Source organism: Myodes glareolus, chromosome 24, assembly GCF_982192425.1.
Source record: "Myodes glareolus chromosome 24, mMyoGla1.1, whole genome shotgun sequence".
Taxonomy (NCBI): Eukaryota; Metazoa; Chordata; class Mammalia; order Rodentia; family Cricetidae; genus Myodes; species Myodes glareolus.
In genome coordinates this window covers 11084718-11108288 of record NC_142049.1, presented here as the reverse complement: position 1 = coordinate 11108288, position 23571 = coordinate 11084718, and the positions used below count along the sequence as shown (strand labels likewise).

General features: G+C 37.0%; 1 protein-coding gene across 5 annotated transcripts in view; it reads right to left on the bottom strand.

Annotated features, from left to right (window-relative positions):
- The window catches only part of Grm5 (glutamate metabotropic receptor 5), a 427251-nt gene that overhangs the window by 81431 nt on the left and 322249 nt on the right, over window positions 1-23571 (bottom strand). For all 5 annotated transcript variants that reach the window (XM_048435228.3, XM_048435231.3, XM_048435229.3 and 2 more), the window contains one exon: window positions 8498-8744. In XM_048435228.3, coding sequence (XP_048291185.2) covers window positions 8498-8744 — 247 coding nt within the window. The remainder of the gene's footprint in view (window positions 1-8497; window positions 8745-23571) is intronic.

Sequence of the window (23571 nt, the reverse complement as noted above, 5' to 3'; positions counted from 1 at the left end):
TAGAAATTCAACAGTACTTTAGAAAGAATCCTTCAGTGACATAAAGGTTTGTTTTATGAAGCATTGCAGTTCCCATTCACTTTTTTTCTTCCAGTTGGTGCACAAACCAAAGACCTCTTGCGTTGGAAGGCGGGAAGAGCCTGGACTTTGAGAAGTGTCTTAGTTTCACTGTTTTTAGTTGTTATTTCAGCTTTTAACTAAAGTTATGGAAAGTTTGTGAATTAAACAGATTAAATTTCTTTCAAAAAAATGAACAGGTCTGATTTTGCCTTTATTTTAGGTAAATTTATTATGTAGAGATAATTTAAGGGGTATTTAAAAAAAAAACTGAAACTAGTTTCAAAAGCACCGAAAAATTCTGTCAAGTAGACGAGCTCTCAGGTTTTCTTTGCTATTGTTCTCATTTTGAGTCTAGGGACAAAGACAGAAGGCGAGGAAAGCAATTGTCAAGCCTTTTCTTTTGTTTTCAGGAAAGTATTCATGAAACAGTTTTCCAAACAGAAATCTTTCAAGGAACCCTCAACAGCCTTGCATATTCCTACAGGTTGCCCTTGCTATGCGTTGCCCTCACATAATGCACTATACTTCATACTTTCCAGAACTTTCAATACAGACAGGCAGATAGTGTCGTGAATGTTCCCTCTAACTTCCCATACTCAGCATGTTTAGCTATTTGAAAATGGGTATAGATTTATAGTTATGCCTACCAAGCTGACATACTCAATCCGGTGATCTTGTAAAAATACAAAGAATGAACTGAATCCACCTACCGAAATAGTGTTGTAAAGTGATTCCATTCTCTATTTGCTGCTGATTAAAATTCATACTTGCAGTTCTATTTTCAGGGTTAACCTAGTCCAATACTCTGTTGGTCGTTCAGTAACTGTGGGATTCTCTTGCATTTCTTTTTATTTACCATCTTTATTTGAGCATTTTCCTAAGGATACTTCTTCCACACTGTCAGATTTAGCCAGTGGTTAAAGTTACTAAATATGCAGTGGCTCCAGGAGTTAGAACAGAGAACAGTGATTGGAAAAAGAATTCACGTATTATGTCACTGGCTACTTCATACACACAGGCTTCTCAGTCTTGAAACATGACTTTTTGCAACAAAAAACCTTTGAACACCTAGTCTGAGAGAAATGTCGGTATCTGGAGACTTCTTGACTACTGATGATTTGAAGAGATATAAGAACTCAATTGCTCACAAAAATGAACCAAAACACCGTTTCTTCCAATTCTCAGTCTTGGAACTGTCTAGACTTAGCTATTAATTTTATAGATAATGGAACTGAAGCTCACTGAGATTAATTGTTATGACCAGTTTGCATAGAACACAGATGTCAGAGCCAGGACCTGAAGCAAGCATTTATATTTTAAATCTACTGTTTCTTCTCGTTAGATTAGTCCTGATCTATGTCCCATTACCTTAGTTTTTGTGAAAGAGAGCCTAAAAGGTAAGGAGATGCAAGGTTTGAAAACTGAAAAACTCTGTGGAATGACAAATATCACATTGACAGTGAGTCACTTGAAGAAATACTTATTTACTTTTAATTTTCTTTTAATTCATCAAACTGCTAGAATTGACCCAGAGACTATGAGTCTTCCTTTGGAAAAATAATGAGCCTTTTTTTTGTTTTTATACAAGATAACAACAACAACAACCACAAAGATCCTATCAACAACTGCTTATCTGTGAACATGTACTATCACCGTAGCCATTCTTCATCAGCTGTGTACCAAACAGAAGTTGAAAGAGATAGGAATAATTCTCCATGCAAAAATTCTCCAAAAAGCAAAAAGATTGTTTTTTTTCTGAATAGAAATGAGACTTTTAAACAACACTCACAAGGGGGATGTAGATTTCATTCTTCCCCAAAAGTGAAAAAGCAATGAGCATCTCTAATACATCCTTATTGAAATTTTAGGTGAAAATTGAAAAGTTAGTGATTTTCTATAGTGTTAACCAATTACGTAATCAGGGAGATTTTGTTCCATTTTCCAAAATAATCAGTAAATAATTCAGTATATCTATTATTGATAAATTTGGTGAAGATCTCAGTTACAAAACAGTATTAGAAACAAATATTAAAGTGCTATACTCATTACAGGACCCTACTAGGGAGACTTTATTACTCTCTGCTTGGTCCCTCTTTTTCTCCCTCTTCGCCAACTCCTTCCTCTAACACCTTTCTCTCACTCAAGTCTCTTGAATTCTGTATCATCCAGTACAATTTTTTCCCCTTATCACAATGTGCCACTATGAATGATCTGTCTTTTTACTGTCCTTTTTATTTTTCCCCTTTTCTTGGTACCTTCACAGTTGTCTCTTCCCAACTGGCTCCAGGAAGTATCCTTAAGAAAAGCTGAAAGCAATTTTATATAACATTCAAAACCAAAAGTGAAATCTAAAAAAGTATTCCAACAAATCCCACTTAAGCCCTAAATAGAAACCAGAGTAGTTCTGTTGTAGAAATCAGGGAATTTCCTAGTGCTTTGCTGAGACTCAGATTTCTATCCAGGAAATTAGCAATATTTATATAGAACTTCTGTTTACTTGTGACACTTTATCCCAAATAGTAATGCATTAGGAAGTCCCTCGGTGCCACCCATTTTCTGCAATTTCTATTGCTCTTTGTCTTGTCTTGCCCCATGTGTTTTTATTTTTCTATTTCTAAGTTTCTGTCTTAGTTCAGGTGAATCTTTACTAAATGTCTTTATTTTCTTTGTATCACTTTCTCTTCATTTTAAAATCCTCCATGGTTGCTTAAGGGAGTACAGAATGCTTTTTTTATTTTACTTAGAGTCAATATTTGATCTCTTGATGAAAATATAGTATCACTGCCCAATTATAACTTTATATTACTTTCTTTTACATGGTTATTACCCAATATTTTACATTCACATACTCATATACTCTACTGCAAACTAATGTTGATTTATATAATCACTTGCATTCCATTTACCACATGCTGTCCATCTTATGTGTGAAACTACGGTCAACACAGGCAGAAGTCAAACCTCTTAAGAGCAGTTTCCTGATCAAGTTTCCAAGCCAACTGCTGTTCTTAAGATTAGATGTTTTAGGCTTTGAAATGGTATCTAAGCACCCAGTGGTGATGGGGATTCCCCTTTGTATGCTGTGAATACCATTGGTGAACAAAGAAACTGGTTTGGTCTGTTGATAGGGCAGAACTTAGGTAGGCAGGGAAAACTAAACTGACTACTGAGAGAAAGAAGGGCAGAGTCAGAGAGAAGTCAGGTTGTCCTGCCAGAGACAGATGCCAGAACTTTACCCGGTAAGCCAGAGCCTCATGGCGATACACTGATTACTAGAAATAGGTTAAATTGAAATGTGTTAGCCAATAAGAAGTTAGAGCTAATGGGCCAAACTGTGATTTAATGAATACAGTTTCTGTATGGTTATTTTGGGTCTGAGCTGCCAAGCAGCAGGAATGACCAAATGGCCTCCTCTACAACATAGTACTATTAATAAAGTATATACGTTACAGTGCATCTCTATAGATAAATGTTACTGTGTACTCCAAAGTTTATTATTGCAGACTTGACTTGGCTTGCAAACTCTAATTTTTCAATCTGTGACCTACATTGGTAAAGGTTCATCCTCTTTTTCTTTTTCTATTTATTTATTTTCTTTCTTTCTTTCTTTTCTTTTCTTTTTTTTTTTTTTTGGACAGGGTTTATCTGTGTAGCTTTTTGGAGCTTGTCTTAGAACTTGCTCTGTATGCAAGGTTGGTCTTAAACTCACAGAAATCTGCCTGCTTCTGTCTATCCAGTGCTAGGATTAGAGGTATGCACCACCATTGCCCAACTACGGTTTACACTTCTTACATGCAATTTTGAAATCCTCAGAATTCTGAATACCATATTTTTTAAATAACTCACTGGGAGCATAGCATAAACCTACCTATAATTATCTCAGGATAAAACCTAACAGTTATGAAATTATTTATAGTTCATTAATAGAGCAAAGTGTCGATGTTTATATGTTCTGGTATAGAAATGTCAATGTGTTAATTAAGGATTGCTGGTGCACAGCACATTGGGGCATTATATTAATGTAAACTTTTATAAATTCAAAATTCTAGATTCTATAGCACAGCTAGATCAAAACTTTTTAGTTAAAGCATTATAGCTTAACAGTACTCTCATCAGAAATATGACTAACAAATAATAACCAAAGAGTGATCTTAAATAATCTTAAAGGATATGTCAGAATTGATTCCTATATCTTATGATTTAGATATAAAATGTCCTCCATAGGCTAATGAATTTTATCACTTGGTCCTGGTGATTGAGATATTTTGGAAGATTGTGGAAACTCTAGGAGGCGGGTGTTAGCTGGAGCACAAGGTTTACCTGAAAGCAGGCTTTACGTTCACATACTGGTCCTGCTTCTTGTCCTCCCTGTATCATGAGCAAGAAGCCTTTTGTTCCTGTTCCTACAACAGTGAGAGATTATGACTACCCTGCTCTGCCAATCATGATGGATTGCACCCTCAAATCCTTTCTCTTTTAAGCTTATTTGTCAAGCATTTTGTCATAGTTATCAGAAAATTCACCCAGAGAGAAAATTGATAATGAGAAGTGGGTCATTACTATGACAACCTGACCTGGTTCTTAAGCATTCAAAGGAGGTTTATGAGAGGAGCGTATAAGAGCTGGGATTTGTGAAAAGTAGAGAACAACAAGAAACTCTGGAGAAAGTTTGAAAGATCACAGGGCCAAGAGAAATGTGGATAACACAAACTACGATAATGAGGTTTTCAAAGGGAGACAAGGTTGTCCAGAATTGGGTTACTAGCCATTCGGGTTGAATGCTGGTAAAGACTCTGGCAATGTCCTGAATAATTTAATTTGGATGAATTCCAAAATAACAAATTTAGTTGTATGGAGAGAGGAAGGAAGAACTTGTGGTGATGAGGATTCCGCTAAAAAGCCAGAGTTATGAGACGATACTGCATATTATAACGTCAAACCTGTAGGCAGGCTAGTCTCTGTTCCTAGTTTATAGTAAGAGGGAGCAGAAAATTATGAAAACAGTGTAGTCTGGTGAGGAAAATCTTGCATGTGTGTTAAATTGCAGGCAGAGTGGACAAAGTGGACTTGGATCAAGTGACTCTATAACACTGAAGGTATCAGGTCTCCTAAGGATAAACCAAAACCTTTGCAGTGGAAAAGGTGACCTAGCAGTAGGACCCACCAGAATATAATAATGATAGCTAGCACCAAGACATAGCAGTGGAAATTTGTTTTAAAAACTTTTATTTAAGAAAAGAGTGCCTGAAAAAAGAGAGGCTCTTAGGTATTGTACTCAAGCTACGCCCCAGGAAGTGCTTTCTCAGGGTCAGCCCAGTGGCTAACCGGAGGCCATTAGAGTTATGGTCCAGATGGGGCTTCAAAATCCTCCCACCACAGGTACAAGTTAGTTCCTGCACCGTGCATTCTCTATCATGATGGAGTAAATGCTCCAACCGAGAGTTGAAATAAATCATCCCTCCTGTACATTGCTCCAGTCAGGCATACCATCACAGCACTGAGAGCAGTTATTAGCACACCGTTGTCTTCCTTTCTCTGTCTCAGATCCTCTCATGACCCTGTTGATTTAGTCATATCCCTCACTGCCTCAGGCTCATCTGGATCTTTTCTTAGCTGGGAATCCCTTTAATTCAGTGTAGAAGATATATTTTTTTTTCCTTACAAAACCTAATAAAATTCCTGCAAAAATACATTTCTAGGAAAATATATTCCTATATATGGTGGATTGTATGTCTGGTTTGTAAGGTTAGGTATTGAAGCCTGGGGTACTAAAACATTAATTTTCTAATCTATATCTCTGAGTAAATCACAGTTATTTAGGTTTTTTGGGGGGAGGGGGAAGTGGGGGTTCTGAGACAGGGTTTCTCTGTATCTTTGGAGCATATCCTGAACTAGCTCTTGTAGACCAGGCTGGCCTCAAACTCCTGGAGATCCGCCTGCCTCTCCCTCCCGAGTGCTGGGATTAAAGGCATGCACCACGACCGCCCAGCCAGTCATTCAGTTGTGTGTGTGTGTGTGTGTGTGTGTGTGTGTGTGTGAGAGAGAGAGAGAGAGAGAGAGAAAGAGAGAGAGAGAGAGAGAGAGTTTTCCATATTGATCAAGTGAAGGTCAGGGGGACAAAAGCCTTGGGTGTTCATCCTTGGCATCCTGTAGTCATTATTGTCTTCAGTAGTGTTTGAGACAGTTTTTTTTCTCTCTCTCTGTCTCTCTCTGTCCCTGTCTCTGTCTCTGTCTCTGTCTGTCTGTCTGTCTCTCTCTCTCTCTCTATCTCTGTGTGTGTGTGTATGTGTGTGTGTGCGTGTGTGTGTATGTATTCTAGGTTGGCTAGCCCATGGAATTCCCAGGGCTTCTCCTCTTTCCTCTTTTCACAGGAGAATCTTTGCAGGTATTGATACATCTTTCCTTGGTAAGCTTTATATGGGTTTCAAAAATTCGACCTCATGTCTTCAGACTACTTAAGTTCAGAACCATGAGCCCTCGCCATAGCACTATTTACCCCTTATAAATCTCATTTCCTATATCTAGAAAAATACAAATATTGCTTACTTTATATAATTAAAAAATTAGCATTTTTAGTGTGTATTCTGAATCACACACATTTGGTAAATGTTAGTTATAGTTATATTTTTGCAGATTGGTCTCATTGTGTTGCCCAATTTGGTTGTATGTACATTCTATGTGCATATTTATATATTATTATTATTAGTCAAAGAGTTCAGTATAAACACTGTATATATGAACTAGGTGCATTGACAAAACAAAACGTTGCAAAGTAACTCTGCTAATTATTGTTTAATTAGATACCTAAATTTAACAGTGCTTGGTTAGACTCCAAGTGCACACTAATTCGTAAAATTTGTTTGCAATAATATGCATTTTATTATTGAAGAAATATCTAGAATTTCATCAGTCTTGGAGAGATTTGAAAAGGGGTGAAGAAACAGTGTTCCCAAGATAACTCTTAGGAGAACTGTCAATGAGGCAGTGATGGTTTGCCTAATTCATTAAGATTTCTCACAAGGTTGGAGCAGAGCCACCTGAGACAATTCCTCCTCATCTGGTTTGCGGATCGGACCCGGACACATAACAAGAAAGCTCTTGAGATGATGATGTTGCCATCACCAATCTATTACCAGGGGCCGGGGTAACATCAGTGCTGTAGTTTACACAAGAACATTAAATCCATGCCCAGGAATCAGAGTTTAAGCTTAATACTGAGATGTACAGTACATGTGAAATTTCCTTTGGTACGTAGAAGCTATTTCTGCTTCCCCAAAGTGGGCATGCAGAAGATTCCCAAAGCAGAAAACAGTAAAAAGCCAGTCACTTTTGCAAATATCTGGGCTAGTCTAAAACCCTTCAAGTCTCTAGAATACAGGATATGTCGAGCTTTTCACTTGGCCGTGATAACTAGATCTAGCTGCCTGTCACTTGGCCGTGAAGCTTGCGCAGTGCTGACAGCTGTGTCCAGGGCCAGCTCCAGCTTACTTCAGGAAGTGAAAATGTGCTAAAGCAAGGCTGCTGGCAGAAGGCGTGGCCACATGGATTTCAAGTTGCGAGGGTACTCACGCGTCGTTCTCTTGGCAGAACTGACCGCAAACAGAGAGTACGCAGCTCTTTGAACACAGCTGCTAGGCACAAACTGCTGCTGGGGAAAGAGCAAGGAACCAAAGGATCCTTTGCGTGTTCATTTATTTATTTATTTGCTTGGTTGGTTTTTGTAAAGCAGAGTAGTTACTTAGCTCTGCTGTAAGTCATTATAAAGTCAATTAATTATCCTCCGTGTATTTAAAATATAGTACCAAACAAAACAAATCTGTAAAGTGGGAGATAGAGGTGAATTCTGGTTAGTTTTCAATGCCTAGTGATTTCTCTAAAGGCTTACTTATGGTGATGAAGTTCCATAATTTTCAGTCACCTCCACATAAATAATAGGAAAGTCAGAGTGAAAGGCAGTTTGCTAACTCAACAAGGAGAAAGCCCTTCTGTTACAGATTATAAAATAAAGTAAGATGGGACTCACCAGTAGGCAGAGTAAATAGAAGAGCAAGATCTTAACCCTAGTTCTGGGCTACCAGAAATGGAATTGTTCCTGTCTGAGAATAGTGTCGCCATAAGAAGTAAGCAGAGACCAGGAATAACCTGACTGAAACATGTCAGGATGGATTTTCTTTGTCTATAATAAGGTGAGGGTCCTGCCTCTAAGCTTATGCCTCTGAAATGGTGATGAATACACAAGTGCATCGTGAGTATTAACCCCAGTGTTTTACCTTGGCCATATTGGACATGAGGCTGTCCCTGTCTGACTTGGCTCATTTTGGAATGTGAGCCTTAGCCAAATTTGTCCAAGAAACCTAAGTAAGCAAAATGGAAAGACTCCAAAGTAGAAAGTGATTATTACTCATGTGCTTTTTGTTAACAAGAATTGTAAAAGTACCTTCCTGGAGAGTCTCCATTTTCATCAAACAGGATCATATCTCCAGAAACTCCAGTAAAATTGGTTTTCATTAGGGAGTCCAAAAGTTTCCGCCCGTCAATTGGCTTCATGGCATCACAGAGCCCTGCATAGCCTGGGCACAGGGACATCTGCATGTTGTGGAGCCCATAAGCCATAGAATAAATTGCATTGATCACAAATCCCATTTTGGAATCTTGAACGTGATGTGTTCTTAGAGTCAGAGAACCTGTTGAGAAACAAAGAAAGAGTTAACGTTGAAATAATGCCCAGTTCTGCTCCCACAGCCACATCCATAGATCCTAAATATTTAGAAAGATCTTGCTGCATTCACAACTGAGGAGCACACTAGGAAAAGGTGATAACATGGTTTTTCCTAGCTGTTCTTGATCACTTGTGGGTTTTGTTTCCAAACCGTGAAGAAAGATGAAACTTCTTAATTAGATCAAGACTTGCCTTCTCCAATGACTTAACTCAGAATAGCACTGTATTTCCATGTTACCCATTTACTTAAATGTAAAATTAATTGCCCTAGTCATCTATAACACTGTACCTTCCTGGCTCAAAAGTACTTAACCTATCTTCATTTCCCACCGAAAGAACTAGATCCTGTCATATTTGGTCTCCATTATACTTACTTGATAATTTATAAATCACCTCCTCTAGTCTCAAAACTATAAATCATTGATTCAATCAAAGTTTATGATATCAAATCATACATGAAGTTGAGTTATTGGTGAGTAGTGGGGACACAGTGGTGAATTAAGTATAGATTTGAAGCCAATAAAACTTGTCCTATTGCTAATGGCCTGATTTATGTCTTCATATACAAAATATAATGACAAGGATACATTTGTTCTTCTTTATTATATTTTAATGAACTCTATTTTTTTTCCTCATTCCCCTCTCTTTTTTCCCCTCCCCTTCTACCCTCTCACATGATCCTCACACTCCCAATTTACTCAGGAGATCTTGTCTTTTTTTTTAACTTCCCATGTATAGATCCATGTATGTCTGTCTTGAGTTTCTTTTTGTTGTCTTGGTTCTCATGGATTGTGAATTGCAAGTTGATTTTTTCTTTGCTTTATGTCTAAAAGCCACTTTTGAATGAGTATATATTATATAGATCTTTCTGTGTCTGGATGATCTCACTCAGAATGATGTTTTCTAGATCTTGTTCTTAATAGATGCTATAGATTGTACCAATGAATCTATGTCTAGTGCATTTTTAAGTATTATAAATAAGCAGAAGGAGAATAATATGTCAGTCATGAGAAACAAACAATGGCAAAAATATATGGTTTAGGAGTGTTTCCTGATTTTCAGTAAGAACTTTACCTTTCTATATGAAAAATAGAACAAAAGTGGGAGAAGTGGTTCAATTTAAAGAATTCTGTTACAGGGTACTGAGAGATCTGAGTGGTGTATTCTAGTTATGTTCTGAATATATCAGAAGTAAAAAGTCAGGATGGCTAACAGATTGGAAGCTTCATGTGCTCCCAAGTATTTTAGAAGAAGAGGAACAGAAAATGAGTTTTGTGTTAAACATGGATAGGTTAGAAAATCATTAACTGACAAGTGAAAAATGAGTTGGGTTTGTGGAGATTAAAAGCATAAGGCTTGAGTTATTAAGCAGGGAGATGGTGCTTTGTTTAGGATGAAAGCACTTGAAAAGAGGAGGCAGGTTCAGATGCAGACACATTTTGAAATTAGAACAACCAAAGTTAATTGTTGGGTCTATCTTCATCAGATAACAGACTCCTTGTTAAGTTCCTGATTCATTTCCAATATGTCAAGTGTCATGTAAGTGAGGACTTCTAAAATCAGTGCAGTATCTTCTTCAGTATTTTACAGATATTGACTCCATTCATCCTAATTACTGCCCGATGGGATCTATACTATGTTTTGATAGAACAATGAATTAGTTTCTCTATTGTTTCACGGCAACTAGGCAGTAGAAACAGGGTTTATATCTGGACAGTCTATCTGGATTTTATCCCAGGGAGATAAATGTCCTATGGCTTTTGAAACTTAAATCCCATGGAGCATTCAGAGACTTCCTGGAGCTTGTCAATCTTAAAGATAAAAGTTGATGCCGTTCTGTATTCCATTCAACATGTCACACCCTTCTGTATTCCTTTAATGCATTTATTTTCTCCTATTCTGACTCCTATCACAGGATTTTGAAATGTTTTAATTATTTGAATATATTTATATTTCTCGATTCAAAATCATAGTGAAAAACTTTAAAGACAATAACATGAAAACAACCCTCTTGCCCCTAGACAGTCAATATTTCTTTCAAGCAGAATTCTCTGTACTTAAAAGAGATAAAATATTCTTTATTGTTTCTGTAAGACTTTATTAGTTTCATTCATAAATTAGAAAATAGATGACATTCCATAAATGGTGATGTGCACATATAGTTTTCCATACCCTGTTTTTATACTGTACTGTGGAGGTTGATTTCCTTTCCCTGTGGCTATGTATGTGGTTATTACATTATCTAACTGGCTAAAAAAAATATCCTGCTATGCTTATATAATGCTGGGTGGAGTACTTTATTTTTTTGCTCATATCACTAAAACTAATTTTTATTGATTAAATTTTTTCTTTGATAATTTCATATATATAAATAATTCATTCTTATTACTGTCATTTGCACCCTCCCTTATTACCCATCCTCACCTGTCAACACTGCCCTTTCCCTCATAAAATACTATCTAGCACATTCCTGTTTTTTTTAAGTAGATTAAGTCTGTTCTTTGACAATGCCACTGTGTTTGCTATCACCCTGTACATCTTTGACCCCCACATCACTCTCCCTCATCAATACAGGTCCCTTCTCCACATATATGACCTGTGTCATCATACTAAATATCTTAAACCAAATTGCCTCTTTGCAGTTTACTTTTACCTTGGCTTTAAGGCTAAGCAATTTTTAATTGCTCTGCTGATTGCCTTTAATTGATTTCCTGACACTTTCGATTTCCCAAGCTTCTACATTAGTCACAGATGCTGTCTTTGTAACTTATCATAGAACCTGACACGTGAGTGGTACTACTAACTAAAGATGAGTGTGTGAATTAGGCCAGATGAATGACAGGACACCCCCACAAGTGTCACTGTGTTCCAGGTCCAGTCTTCAGTTTGTCAGCTCAGATTATTCGTGAACTCATTCTTTTGTAGGATAGAGCTCATTTCTTCCGTGGAATGCCGTGAAAATCATTACTTAAAACTAAGACCAACCTCTTGACGGGACCCGTGTGTGATAAATACACAAGACTGTAGAAGCTTTGAAAATGGAATTAGTAATAGAACCACAAGCCAGAGAAATCAGACACAAACTTACAGATTGGGAGCTAACCAGGTTAGCTGCTTTCTTCTTCTTCCTCCCCCACACCTTTCTCTCTTTACTGTCTTTCCCTGTTTTCTCACCTCCCCTTCTTCCTTCATCAGGCTATAAAGTCCAGGCTGGACTCAAAGTCAGGATCTTTATACCTAAACTTTTGACTTCTGGGATTACAGGTACGTATCACTACATTTCCACATTTTTAAGTAAATATTGTTCATGAAATTTAAACATCATCAACATTATATAATATCAAATTTGAAATGTCCAAAACATGGGCTGTTATTAAGTGGGAGAAAACTAAGCCTTATAATCATATAGTTGTGATATAAAAGTCTCACCAGTATTTCATGATCTTCTGTTTATATTTCTAAACAATGTGTTTTTGTTTGGTCTAATAGTCATTCTTCAGCTGTTTTAGTAGAACTTAGAGAGTTATAGTTAATTCTTTTGCTGTTGCTGCTTTGGATCTAGGGGGAATTTCTTCTTTATTAGTTCTTTAATTTATTGACTCATTCAAAATGATTAAATTGCTTATTATAAACTCATGTATTTAAGTCTACATTGCATTCCAGAGTATTGCATGCTGGTAATACAAAAATGAAAAAGATAAAATCTTTGTCCTCAAAAACAATAAGAAACTCAACATCTGAGCTATAGACACAGTGACAGATGCTTGCTAGGAGCCAAAGGTTCCAGTTTTATTAAGCTAATTTCAATGACCTGAATTCGTATAATAAAAGGATTCATTTTATTCCAACTCCTTTTCTCATTCAGTAAGCTGTAGGAGGAAAAGGGCATATTAATTACCTCACATGATGGTAAGCCAGAGAATTGGACTCCTTTAGCAATGTTGACTTACCTCAAGACCAGACCCAGCTTGGCATGAGGTTCTGTGCTGACCCAAACTCGTCAACTATTTATAACCATCTTTGAAGGTGTAATAAAAGCAGACAAGGGCTAAACTTTCTTTCTATTCTCTTTATTCTACACTGAATCTTGATATGCAAGCTTTAGTATTTAGGGCCAATTTTATCAGTATAGAATCAGGTCAGAAGTCTCCAGAAGGATTATCAAATACACAAAACCTCCAAATGGTGATTACAAATTTAATTTTGCAGTTCACAGAATGTGGTCTTTAGTTTAGTGTGTGTTCAACAAAGAAAAATAAAACTATAATAGGAAGGTGAAATCTGAGAATGTGTTCGATATCAGGGACTTGAGAGAGCACCTATCTAGTCCCGAGGACAAGGAAAGGAAGTCTCCGGTTGAAATTGTGTTTAGATATAGACGGAGTGGCTCAAGTGCTAGTTTATAGACATCGCATATGACCAGCTTTGTATACTCCTAAAAACGAAGTTATAACCGTACTTTCCTCATTCTCACCCAGTGAACACCAACTCTCTCCATTTTTATGACATCTCCTTAGACTCTGAACTCATTTGAGATTGCGTCACCTTAGTTTGGTTCAACACAGTTTAAGAATGAGGAAAATAAGACCAAAGGATGAAGGAGAACGTCCCCAAGAATCTTTGCCTCCTAATTCTTTAAATTAATGGAAATTCTATTTTCATGTGAGAATCAAATTAATTATAATTTTATAATTTTTTTATCAGATTAGCTCATAATTCCGTGGTGAAGAAATGAGCCAAATATATTTTAAAGTGGCATGCTAATTTTTTAAATCTGTTCTTTTTCTAAATATGGGAACACTTCCATATTGTTCCTATGACTTTCTGTCTACGAACCAGTAAGGAGAAATAAAAGAATAAGTTGGGGGAGGACGGTAAAGCATGTTCAAAAAGGTAATTGAAAGTCTTGAGGGTGCTACCGGGTAACACAATGTAGCCTTATAATAAAAACATTGCATAGAAGCAAGCTCACCCCCACTCTCATTCATTTTAAAAAATACATCTAGTTATTACTTATGCACACACCAATAAATTTTTGTTACACACAGTGGGGAGAACAGCTGTTTATTTCCTGTTATGGCTGAAAGGCAAAGCATATCCCAAAGCAAATTAATCGCTTACCTTTGGGCTTCCATGGAAATGTACCTATACTTCTATTACAACATAAAACATTCTCTCTCTTCCCACCCCCTCTCTCTTTGTGTTTGTGGATATTTGAGAAAATAAGAGGTATCACTCCTCAAGAGCTGTTCTCCTAATTTTAAAAATCTCATTTTTGAGATTATACTACAATTGCAACGTTTCTTTCTTTCTCTTTCTTCTTTCAAACTCTCCCATGTATCTCTCCCTGCTCTCCTTCAATTTGTGGCCTTTTATTTGTATTAACTGTTATTACATGCATGTATGTACACACATATTCCTAAATATAATCAGGTAAGTCCATTTCATGTTATTTGCATGGATATTTTCAGGGCTGATTATGTGGCATTGGACAACCAATTGTGTTTTTCCCTAGGGAAGACCACCTCTCAACTTTTCTCAGTTGCCTATAATTCTTTGAGTAGGGTTGAGGCCTCATAGACTTTTCCTCATCCATTTTGGCATATCCATTGGTGTTGTCCTTGTTCAGCTCACATTTTGAAAATCCTGTTGATGAGACTTTATTGGTGGAGGTTCTGACAAGCTTTCATGCTCCCAGAAGTTTCCAGGAAAAGTTTCGAGGGAGAAAGGAACAATCAACGGTCCTACCTGGCTATGAAGCTTATGAACCATGTCAACAACCAAGGTGAGATAATCCTAAAGGTTCAGCAGTAGTAGCACAAGTACTTTGGTAGTAAGCAGAAGCTCTCTAGTGTTGGGTCAAATTGGAGTCCTGGCCTTTAGCTGCTCTTCCCTGCTAGAGCCTTCTAATTGAAGTTACTAGAAGCTGAGCCTAGCCTAGAGGATCAGAGGATGGGATTTTTACCTGTTGGCCACTGACTGCTGGGTATTTAAGCCTCCATGGTGCTATTAAAGAAGGGCCTTTGTACCAGTGATTGGAGGTCTGTGTGTCTGTCTGTTTCTGTGTGTGTTTCTTCAACCTCCAGCCCCTTGCCCGAACCTCGCAAACTGAATTCTTGGGAATAGAGCACAGACGGGGGCGCGGTGTGCAGCACTTTAGTTGGATTTAAGATCAACTCAACAAAAAGAAAACCACATCTGCCTTGGGAAGCCTATCTAATTACTCAGTGCCAGTGAATGCATGGTTATTCTAGTAGAATCGATATCCCCCAATTTATTAGATCAGCAAAAACTCTAACAACAGTCTATAATCATTGGCCTCAGACCCACAGATCAGTGTAGTCTTTCTCCTCTAAAAGAAAGTTCTCTTGATGAACAGATGGAGTCTAGTACAGTACATTATCTTAGTCTCGTGAGGCAGAGTCTCTCATGGCCCTAGAGTCAGATGGCTGTTTGGTCAATAAGACATGGGGATCTGCCCATTCCTGCCTCGTTAGTCCTGATTTTACAAGTGTACACCACCATGCTTGCTTTTGTTTTATTCTGTACTTATGCGGGTTCTGAGGACTGGATTCAGATTCTCATCCTTGCAAGGAAAACACCTTAAGAATGGATTCATCTTCCCACACACAACATATAATTCTTTGTGACATGTATTAGAATTATCCATGAACTTTACTGCTCCCCCCCCCAGAGTGTGATTTTCCTGAAGCCTCAGACAATGTTGCTTTTCTTGTATTTTTCCCAAGTTCTAATACTGTGGATTAAAGTGAACATCTCACTCAATCCTTTAATATTTGTTGAACATTCATTTTTTTTTGGTTTGCAAAGCCTCTAATCCTACCAAGGGATTTTAGATTAGTTCAGAATGGACAACTGGTTTTCTGTGTACTAGGTGCTCTTTGGTATTATTTAGCATTATATTTTCTGCATATAGTACAGTGCTTGGCATTGTCAATTTTATTGGTGGATCATGGGAAGTGAATGAATGTAGAGGTGTCCAATAGATTAACCATATGAAACCTAAGATACAGCGAGCCAAGCAGAAAAATGATGTTATAATAAAGATACAGATGCTTTCCTTAGAGTATTAAGATTCATGACATGAAAAAATGATTGTTGGACCTATGGTTTAGATCAGGACAAGGGACTCAAAGTAGTAAGGAATCATCTGGGTAAAGGCTTTTGTAATGGATGGCTTTTGGTCATGTTATGTGAGGCAGCTCAGCAGCTCCAGGAACTGTACCCACTGATACCAGTTTGTATTCACTGATACAGCTCCCAACATTCACAGTGTCTCCGAGCCATAGTTTGACCTGAAATATAGGAAGGTGGCCTCTAAATGCTCATGGTGTAAACCAAATGATCCCAGAAGTCTTAGAAAGCTGTAGGTCCTCTCCTTTCAGAAGCCTCAGAAGTTCAGTAGGCACCACATACTTCTCCATTTAGGATGCCAATTTTTAAGTTTAGGTAATGAGCGCTTACCAGCAACTGGTTGATGTCCCTCAAATGAATGTCTGATTTCAGACAGTCATAGTTTTTTCATTCACATTATGACATGTTTGAGGAACTTCCAAATAGACTGTAAATTGATTCTATAAGAATATGAAGCTCAATAGTAATGAAATTTAAGAGTCTGACAAAAAAAAAATACTATGGACATTGCTGTTTTCTTGTAATACCAAGACAAGACTCTCTTTTCTTTGCTCTATCTTTATTGCTGGCATTCTTTTCTATAAATTCCATTTTAACTACATTTTATCATATTTCCTGAAGATATATTGCTTCACCAATTCAATAATTAGCTTCCTATCATGCAATTGTGATTGTAGTCCAGGGGCACTTTCTTCTGAAGCCTTGGTTGGGTTTCCCATGTAGAACTGAATGGATGTGTTTTCAAGATGATCTCATGTTTAAAACAAGGAAAATTATACTTTACAGTAAAATTATAAAAACTTGAGAAAATATACACGGAAGTCGCACCCTTGTAAGAAGCACAAGATAACTGAAAACTCAGTACCGCTGCACACAGAGTAAATTTACATGTAAGATATCGCCAGATAAGTCTGAGCTAATTGCAAAGTCAGCACTACCTACATTTAGGGATTTAAGATTTGCTATACTTAAAATCCAGATTTCTCATGATCAAGATGCAACCAAAATTATTTCCATTTAGGTTTTTACTTCTAATTAAAAAGAATACCTATGCAAAATTAGAAACTCATTTCTTATAAAAAAAAGTAATTGAAATGAAGTAGAAAACTGCAGAAAAATGAATTATCTTGTCATATCTAAACCTGTGAAGAACTAAACTACAGTCCCAGAGTTTACAAATAGTCCACAGGGAAGACTAATTGTCATCATTAAAACAAAAGAGAGTAGAGTATGGTCATGGTAGATTAGAGATATCTGATCATTTTTAAAGTATGTGTATGTGAAGTTCACTCTTCCGAGTGGGGTAGTCATTGTACCAATAGTATGGATTACTTATTGCATAAACTACTTTAAGTAATCACATTGACACTTTTAGTCATAGTGATAATGATTTCATAGAAACCATTTGGTCGCAAAATGTTTCAAAGACAGTAGTTATTGAAGTCAAAGATAATGAGAAAAGAATCTCTCACAATACTGTCATTGGGTTACTACACCCATCCCCTCAACTCTCATAGAAAATGTGCAAGGTGAACATTATATTTTGCCCTTGTTTATATGAGAAATAGTAAGCTCATAGACAAGGATAGAATAGCTAATGACACAAAACTAATACATAGTGCATTAGAATTTCAAAATGAAGTTCAAAGTATCCTGCAGGCTGTCTTTACTAAAACACACTTCTATTCTCTCTTAATTCTCAATAAACACCCAATAGTTACACTTATAAATGTATTTCCTATACATGAGAATGGAAAATGATAATCCTGATTAACTTCTGAGAACAACTGAAAAGCAAATAAGAGGGCATATGTAACATATTTCGACAAATAAGAAAGGGCAAAATTTATTAAGAAAATAATATTATAGTTTTAACCTATTATTATCAGTTACTAAGTTTTTTACAAATAAGAAAACTGAGATGTGTATGTTCTGCCACTTTTCTAAATAATAGAAAACTTTTCAGTCGGTAAAACTTCGCCACCATCCAGAGTTAAAACCTTCCAGATTTATTAGGACTGTGTTAAAAAATGTGTAAGGGTTTAAGAAACAGTTTCTGAAAAGATTATCTTTTAAACTTAGCCCTAGCTTAACTGTCACATGCATGTCGTCAGTGCTCCAAACAAAGTGATATGCCCTGTATCTTTTCCAATGGACTTCATTTGTCATCTTACATGGAAGACAAGATCCAGTAGCATGAAAACCATTAAACCAAATCTCCTTAAATCTCCTTGGTGGTGTGGAAATAAAGCATGGTAGTGACAGACTCATTTTTTTTGTCTGTTTCACATAGTTCTGCAAAGGTCGAAACTGGTTTGAGTGGTGAGCATTCTTTCAAACAAGGGTTTCCGTTTATAGTAGGCAACATCTCATGAAATGTCATTTTAGAAGCTTAAATTACAATACTTAGTTTATCAGTTATGTGTCTTTGTTTGACCAGCCAATTAACCTCTTTGTGCCTTACTTTGCACAAACACACATGACAATAGTAAAGCTTGAGGAAGAAGAGTCAATAGGTGAATAAAATGATAGAATGAACCCATAAACTATTTTATAATCTTAATGCTAGTAGTTTATAATATAGTGATTTGAAGGTTATGCTTGCAGGTTCTACAATGAACTGAAAACTGTCTCTTTCTGACCTAACACTTATTTTTGTGAACGAATTAAAAATATATTCATTACTGCATGAGAAAAGAATTTCTGTTTTGGGGACCAAATTCTCATTGGGGATCAGGGTGGGAATGTATCCTTATGTGTTAGCCTGACTAAATCTCTTTAAATGTTTTTACACTAGTCTGTATGTAACTGTTGTATAGCTACCTTCTCCAAGTTGAAACGTTTCTCTGTGGATAGAGTAAGGAGCTTTCTAGGACTCAGGAAGCTAACAGATCTTACAAGGAGCAAGAAGTTTATGAAAGCTATGAAACACACAGAGTCCCTCCTTGGCTTAATGTAAGTAGTAGGCAATTCTTAATGTAAGTGGTAGGCATCTGGGGAAGGTGCTATTCTTTGATGGGTAACTGTGATAGAACTACCTTCAAGTTTGGCAAAGATCACAAAGAATCAAGGACAAGTCATCTGAGAGTGGAGAATATTTGCTGGGGGGAAATCTCAGGTTGATCATGTTCAATGTGGTATGGGGAAACACACATTCTTAATGAGTAAGATCTCAACGCTAGTGTGAGAATGTTCCCCCAATAGCTGATAGCTAGAAAATGTATTGCAGTCCTTGAAAGCAGCACAAATGTGATGGGATAGTAAGAAAGTTATGGTAATGGTTGTGTGTAGTTTCCTGTCGTTAATAGAACATACAGCTGCGATTCTACTGTCTGCTCTCAAAGAATTTCTTTACATAAGGGAGGATCTACAATAGAGAGTGACATTCTGATTCTTGCATCTGTATTAATATCTGAGTTTGGCAGGAAAAGTGACAAGGAGAATGAGATAGAACTGTGGGCTTGCCATTTCTTACATCTGGAAGAATATAAAGGAAAGAGAACACAAATTAGATTTGTGCTAAAATGACCTTCCTGGCACTCAAAAGGTTTGCATCCCATGGATAGACTCATGCCCTGAGCCAGGAGAAAGCCAGGTTAAAGTGAAGAGGTTACCTATCAAGTCTGAACATTAATACAGAAGAAGGGAAATCACATGGTTCACCATACAAGTTGTGGCCTCAATGATTCTACAAAGTGAATTGTGATAATTAGAGAGTACTTTGTATCTGAACTATCTGAATTAGAAAAAAAAACTTTTTTAAAATGTCAATTTAAGTAGTGAAGATGGGACTTTATTTTTTAGGAGAGTTAAAAAAACAAAAAGAAGCCAAATCAAGAAGGACATGAGGTTTGACATGAAGTTTTAGGGGTTTTGTTGAGCCCCAGGGTGGGAGGTAATCTTTAAGGTATAGGAAAGATTATGACAATTCTGAATTATTTAGACCAGCTTATAAGTAAGGATTATAAAGTGCTCAAATATTCAGGAGGGGATGAGAAATATGGAAAGCAGTCAATGAAGTGTGTCCAGTTAACTTGAAGCTATGCTTGGCAAGACTCGTGTCTATCTGAAATTCCTAGGGTAAATATCTTGAGAGAAAGCCAAATATTGTTCTAGTGAGCTTCTGAAATACTTGGAAAGGCTTTAGGAGGTGTTAGGTCTGTGATGTTAACTAAAGAGGTGAAGAGAAAAGAAGACAGTGACACAGGTGAAAAAGATTAAGTCCATTTAAAGGTGGTCAACTATCTCTCCAAAGTAGTAATCCAAAGTGTTCTTGTGTAAGAAAGCATCCTGGGTTGATATAGTTATACCCCAGCAATCTTTCAGGAGCCATGTTTGACCATGGTGCCTAAAGGAAGCTTTAAGACTTGGAAGTAGACTTCAGTGGAAGTGGGACATAGAATATGCTTTTTTCTCTTTGCAGCAACGAGCAGATTTCATATTGCAAAACTGTCCAAATAAAATACAGGAGGTAGGATACACAATGTCTCTGAAGTAGTGGTACCCCAGAATTAGGAATCAGGATGACTGAAGTTGAGAAGGACAATGGATTATGCTACTGAATCATGAAATTAATTGATGCTTGGAATAAATGGCATTAAACTTTAAAGATCCTGCCCACACTCTTTAAGAGTCAAAAAGTGGATGGAGCTAAAAAGTGTCATTTTGAGTGAGGTAACCCAGACCCAGAAAGACAGTTATCACATGTACTCACTCATAAGTGGTTTTTAAACATAAAGCAAAGAAAATCAACCCACAAAGCACAATCCCAAAGAATCTAGACAACAATTAGGACGCTAAGAGAGACATACATGGATCTAATCTACATGAGAAGTAGAAAAAAGACAAGATCTCCTGAGTAATTTGGGAGCATGGGGACCTTGGGAGAGGGTTGAAGGTGGGAGGGGAGAGCAAGGGAGGGGAACAGAGAAAAATGTAGAGGTTAATAAAAATCAATAAAAAGGAGTTCATTACTAAAATAGAATAAAATGATTCCAACCTCTCAGTATTTGATTTGGAAATCTATCTAGAATAAAAAAACAGAAACACACAGCACACACACACACACACACACACACACACACACAAGCCCACACACACATAGAAAGAAGGGGACAACAAGGGGGGCTTGGAAGGTGTTAGAATGAGGGCATGAAAACATGAAAATGGGTGGAAAATTAATCTAATTATATTTGAATTCCAAAAAATATTGAAAGAAAAAAATTGAATCAAGATGTCATATATGGGTAGAAAATGGACTTTTTAAGAAGCTATAAGGTGAGTAGAGATCCCTGAACTAGGGATTGGCTATTTCTACATACATTGTTGAATAGCTCTAAAGGCCCCCAAAGTCCCCAAAACCTCAAAAGCTCTTTGTGTTCAGGTCTTGTTTGGAAAAAAAATTGATTCCTCTGGTGTTTGTACATACATCAACAATTGAAGAATGGAATGCTGTGTATTTGAAAGAGAGAAAGTCAGGTATCCATGGGATGGTTTGGGTAGAGTGAGTGATAAAATCAATATGTAATAATCTCAAAATAGTATAAAACTATTTCCTATGTTGTTTGCATGCCAGGACTGCATGCTAAAGTCTTGTTTCTAAATGCATTTCACAGTTTGGCTGTACAACATTGAGAAACAATTTACAACTGAACTTAACTGCAGAAGGAGAATTTTCCAGTTTAGTTCTGGACCTTGTAATTAATTGTATTTGAGTCGACATTCCAGACAAGTTGCGTCTACTGGTGTAATAGTGGGACAGTAGTTATGGGTACTACCAACCAATTTCCACTTTCATTTTCAAGTATTGATATTATATACCAGAATAAAAAGTATACGGCTGATGTAGGTCCTATAGGAAAACCAGCTATCTCTTACTAAATGAATATGATGTATCCATCAAATTACCTTACAAATACCTATATTTGTGCCCAGAGATTACTGCTTCTTTCACCCTCAGTTGTAGAGGCAGTAGTTACCACGGAGTTTCATAAAAGTCCAGAGAAAAAGTGACTGTTACTGTATATATATATATATATATATATATATATATATATATATATATATATATACAGTACATATATCTCCAAGGTTCATGGAATATTCTGGACAATGGGGCAGAAAGCACATAAGATCTAAAGGAATTGCATTATCTTGTAGCTATTCCTTTTTGGAAGGTGAAGAGAGACTCTTAAGACTGAGTAAGCTAAAGGAACTTGCAAGTCCAAGGCAACCCATCTACTTACAAGAGTCATGGAATACCTGCCTGGGAGTATATAACCGAAAACAATTGCTTAGGAAGAGGAGACTCTGGGGGAGCTAATTGCACTCTGCTAGGAAGTTTTATGTACCTATCCCCATGCTCGAATGGGATTTTTAATGATGTGGTTACCATTGAGTTGCACATACATTGGAAGTGAAAATCATTTTTTCACCAAGGTAGATATAGTTGGAATCTTTTTCTTGGTCGGTTATTGGTTCCTTATCTACAGTAAGTAGATGCTCCTTCATGTCTCACCACGAAGTCACACAACTTCTTTTCTCTTAATAGTATTTGATATCAATCTGTTTTCAAAATTCAAAGTTGAAAAACAATGATTTGAAGAACATAGTAATTTATAGAAATTTTAGCAACACATCACACCCAAAAAGAACAGAATATAGAATATATTTTAAAAGAAGTTATAAGAGAAGTAATTCAATTTAGTATTCACCTTGCCATTGTAAATATGTATTGCCTACAGATAAGTTGGATATTAATGTTCTTTGATTTATAACCCACCAGGTCCTCAAAGGCTAAAACAGAGAGGAAGATTCCAGATGCTGACATCTTTCCTTTTAGCCAAACTGTGGTACTTATTCATTTGCTCATTTTACAAGCAGGTATTGAATACCATCTAATATCAAAGCAGTTTTACAGAGCAAGGTTAGTTTAGAGGAAACATAGAGATGATGTTGGAGGCAAACAAAACGAAGAAACAAAGCAAGACCCTAAGCAATAGTGCAGAGGGTGCCCAAACTGGCCTTGCCCTATAGTCAGATTGATGACTATTTTAAATATCATCATAGAATCTTCAACCACCAACTGATGGAAGCATATGTAGAGATCCACAGTGGGGAACTGGGCTCAACCCCCAAAGTCCAGTCAAAGAGTAGGAGGAGTGAGAATATGAGCAAAGAGGTCAAGATCGTGATGTGGATACCTACTGAAACATCTTACCTGAGCTAATAGGATCCCACCAATTCCAGTATGACAGTAAGGGAAACAGCGCTGGACCAGACTAGACCCTCTGAATGTGGGTGAAACTTGTAAGGCTGGGGCGGTCTATGGGGTCACTGCCAGTGAGACCAGGATTTATTCCTATTACGTGTTCTGGCTTTTTAAAACCCATTCTCTTTAGAGGGATACCTTGCTCAGCCTAGATAGAGTGGGGAGGGCCTTTGTCTTGCTTCAAAGCAATGTGCTAGACTTTGTTGACTCTCCAATGGGAAGCCTTCCCCTCTCTGAGGAGTGGATGGGGAATAGGATGGCGGGGAGAAGGTGGAGGGAGCAGTAGGAGGGGAGGGAGTGGGAACTGGATTTGGCATGTAAAATGAAAATAGATAGTTTTGTTTGAAATACATTTTTTAAAGTTTTA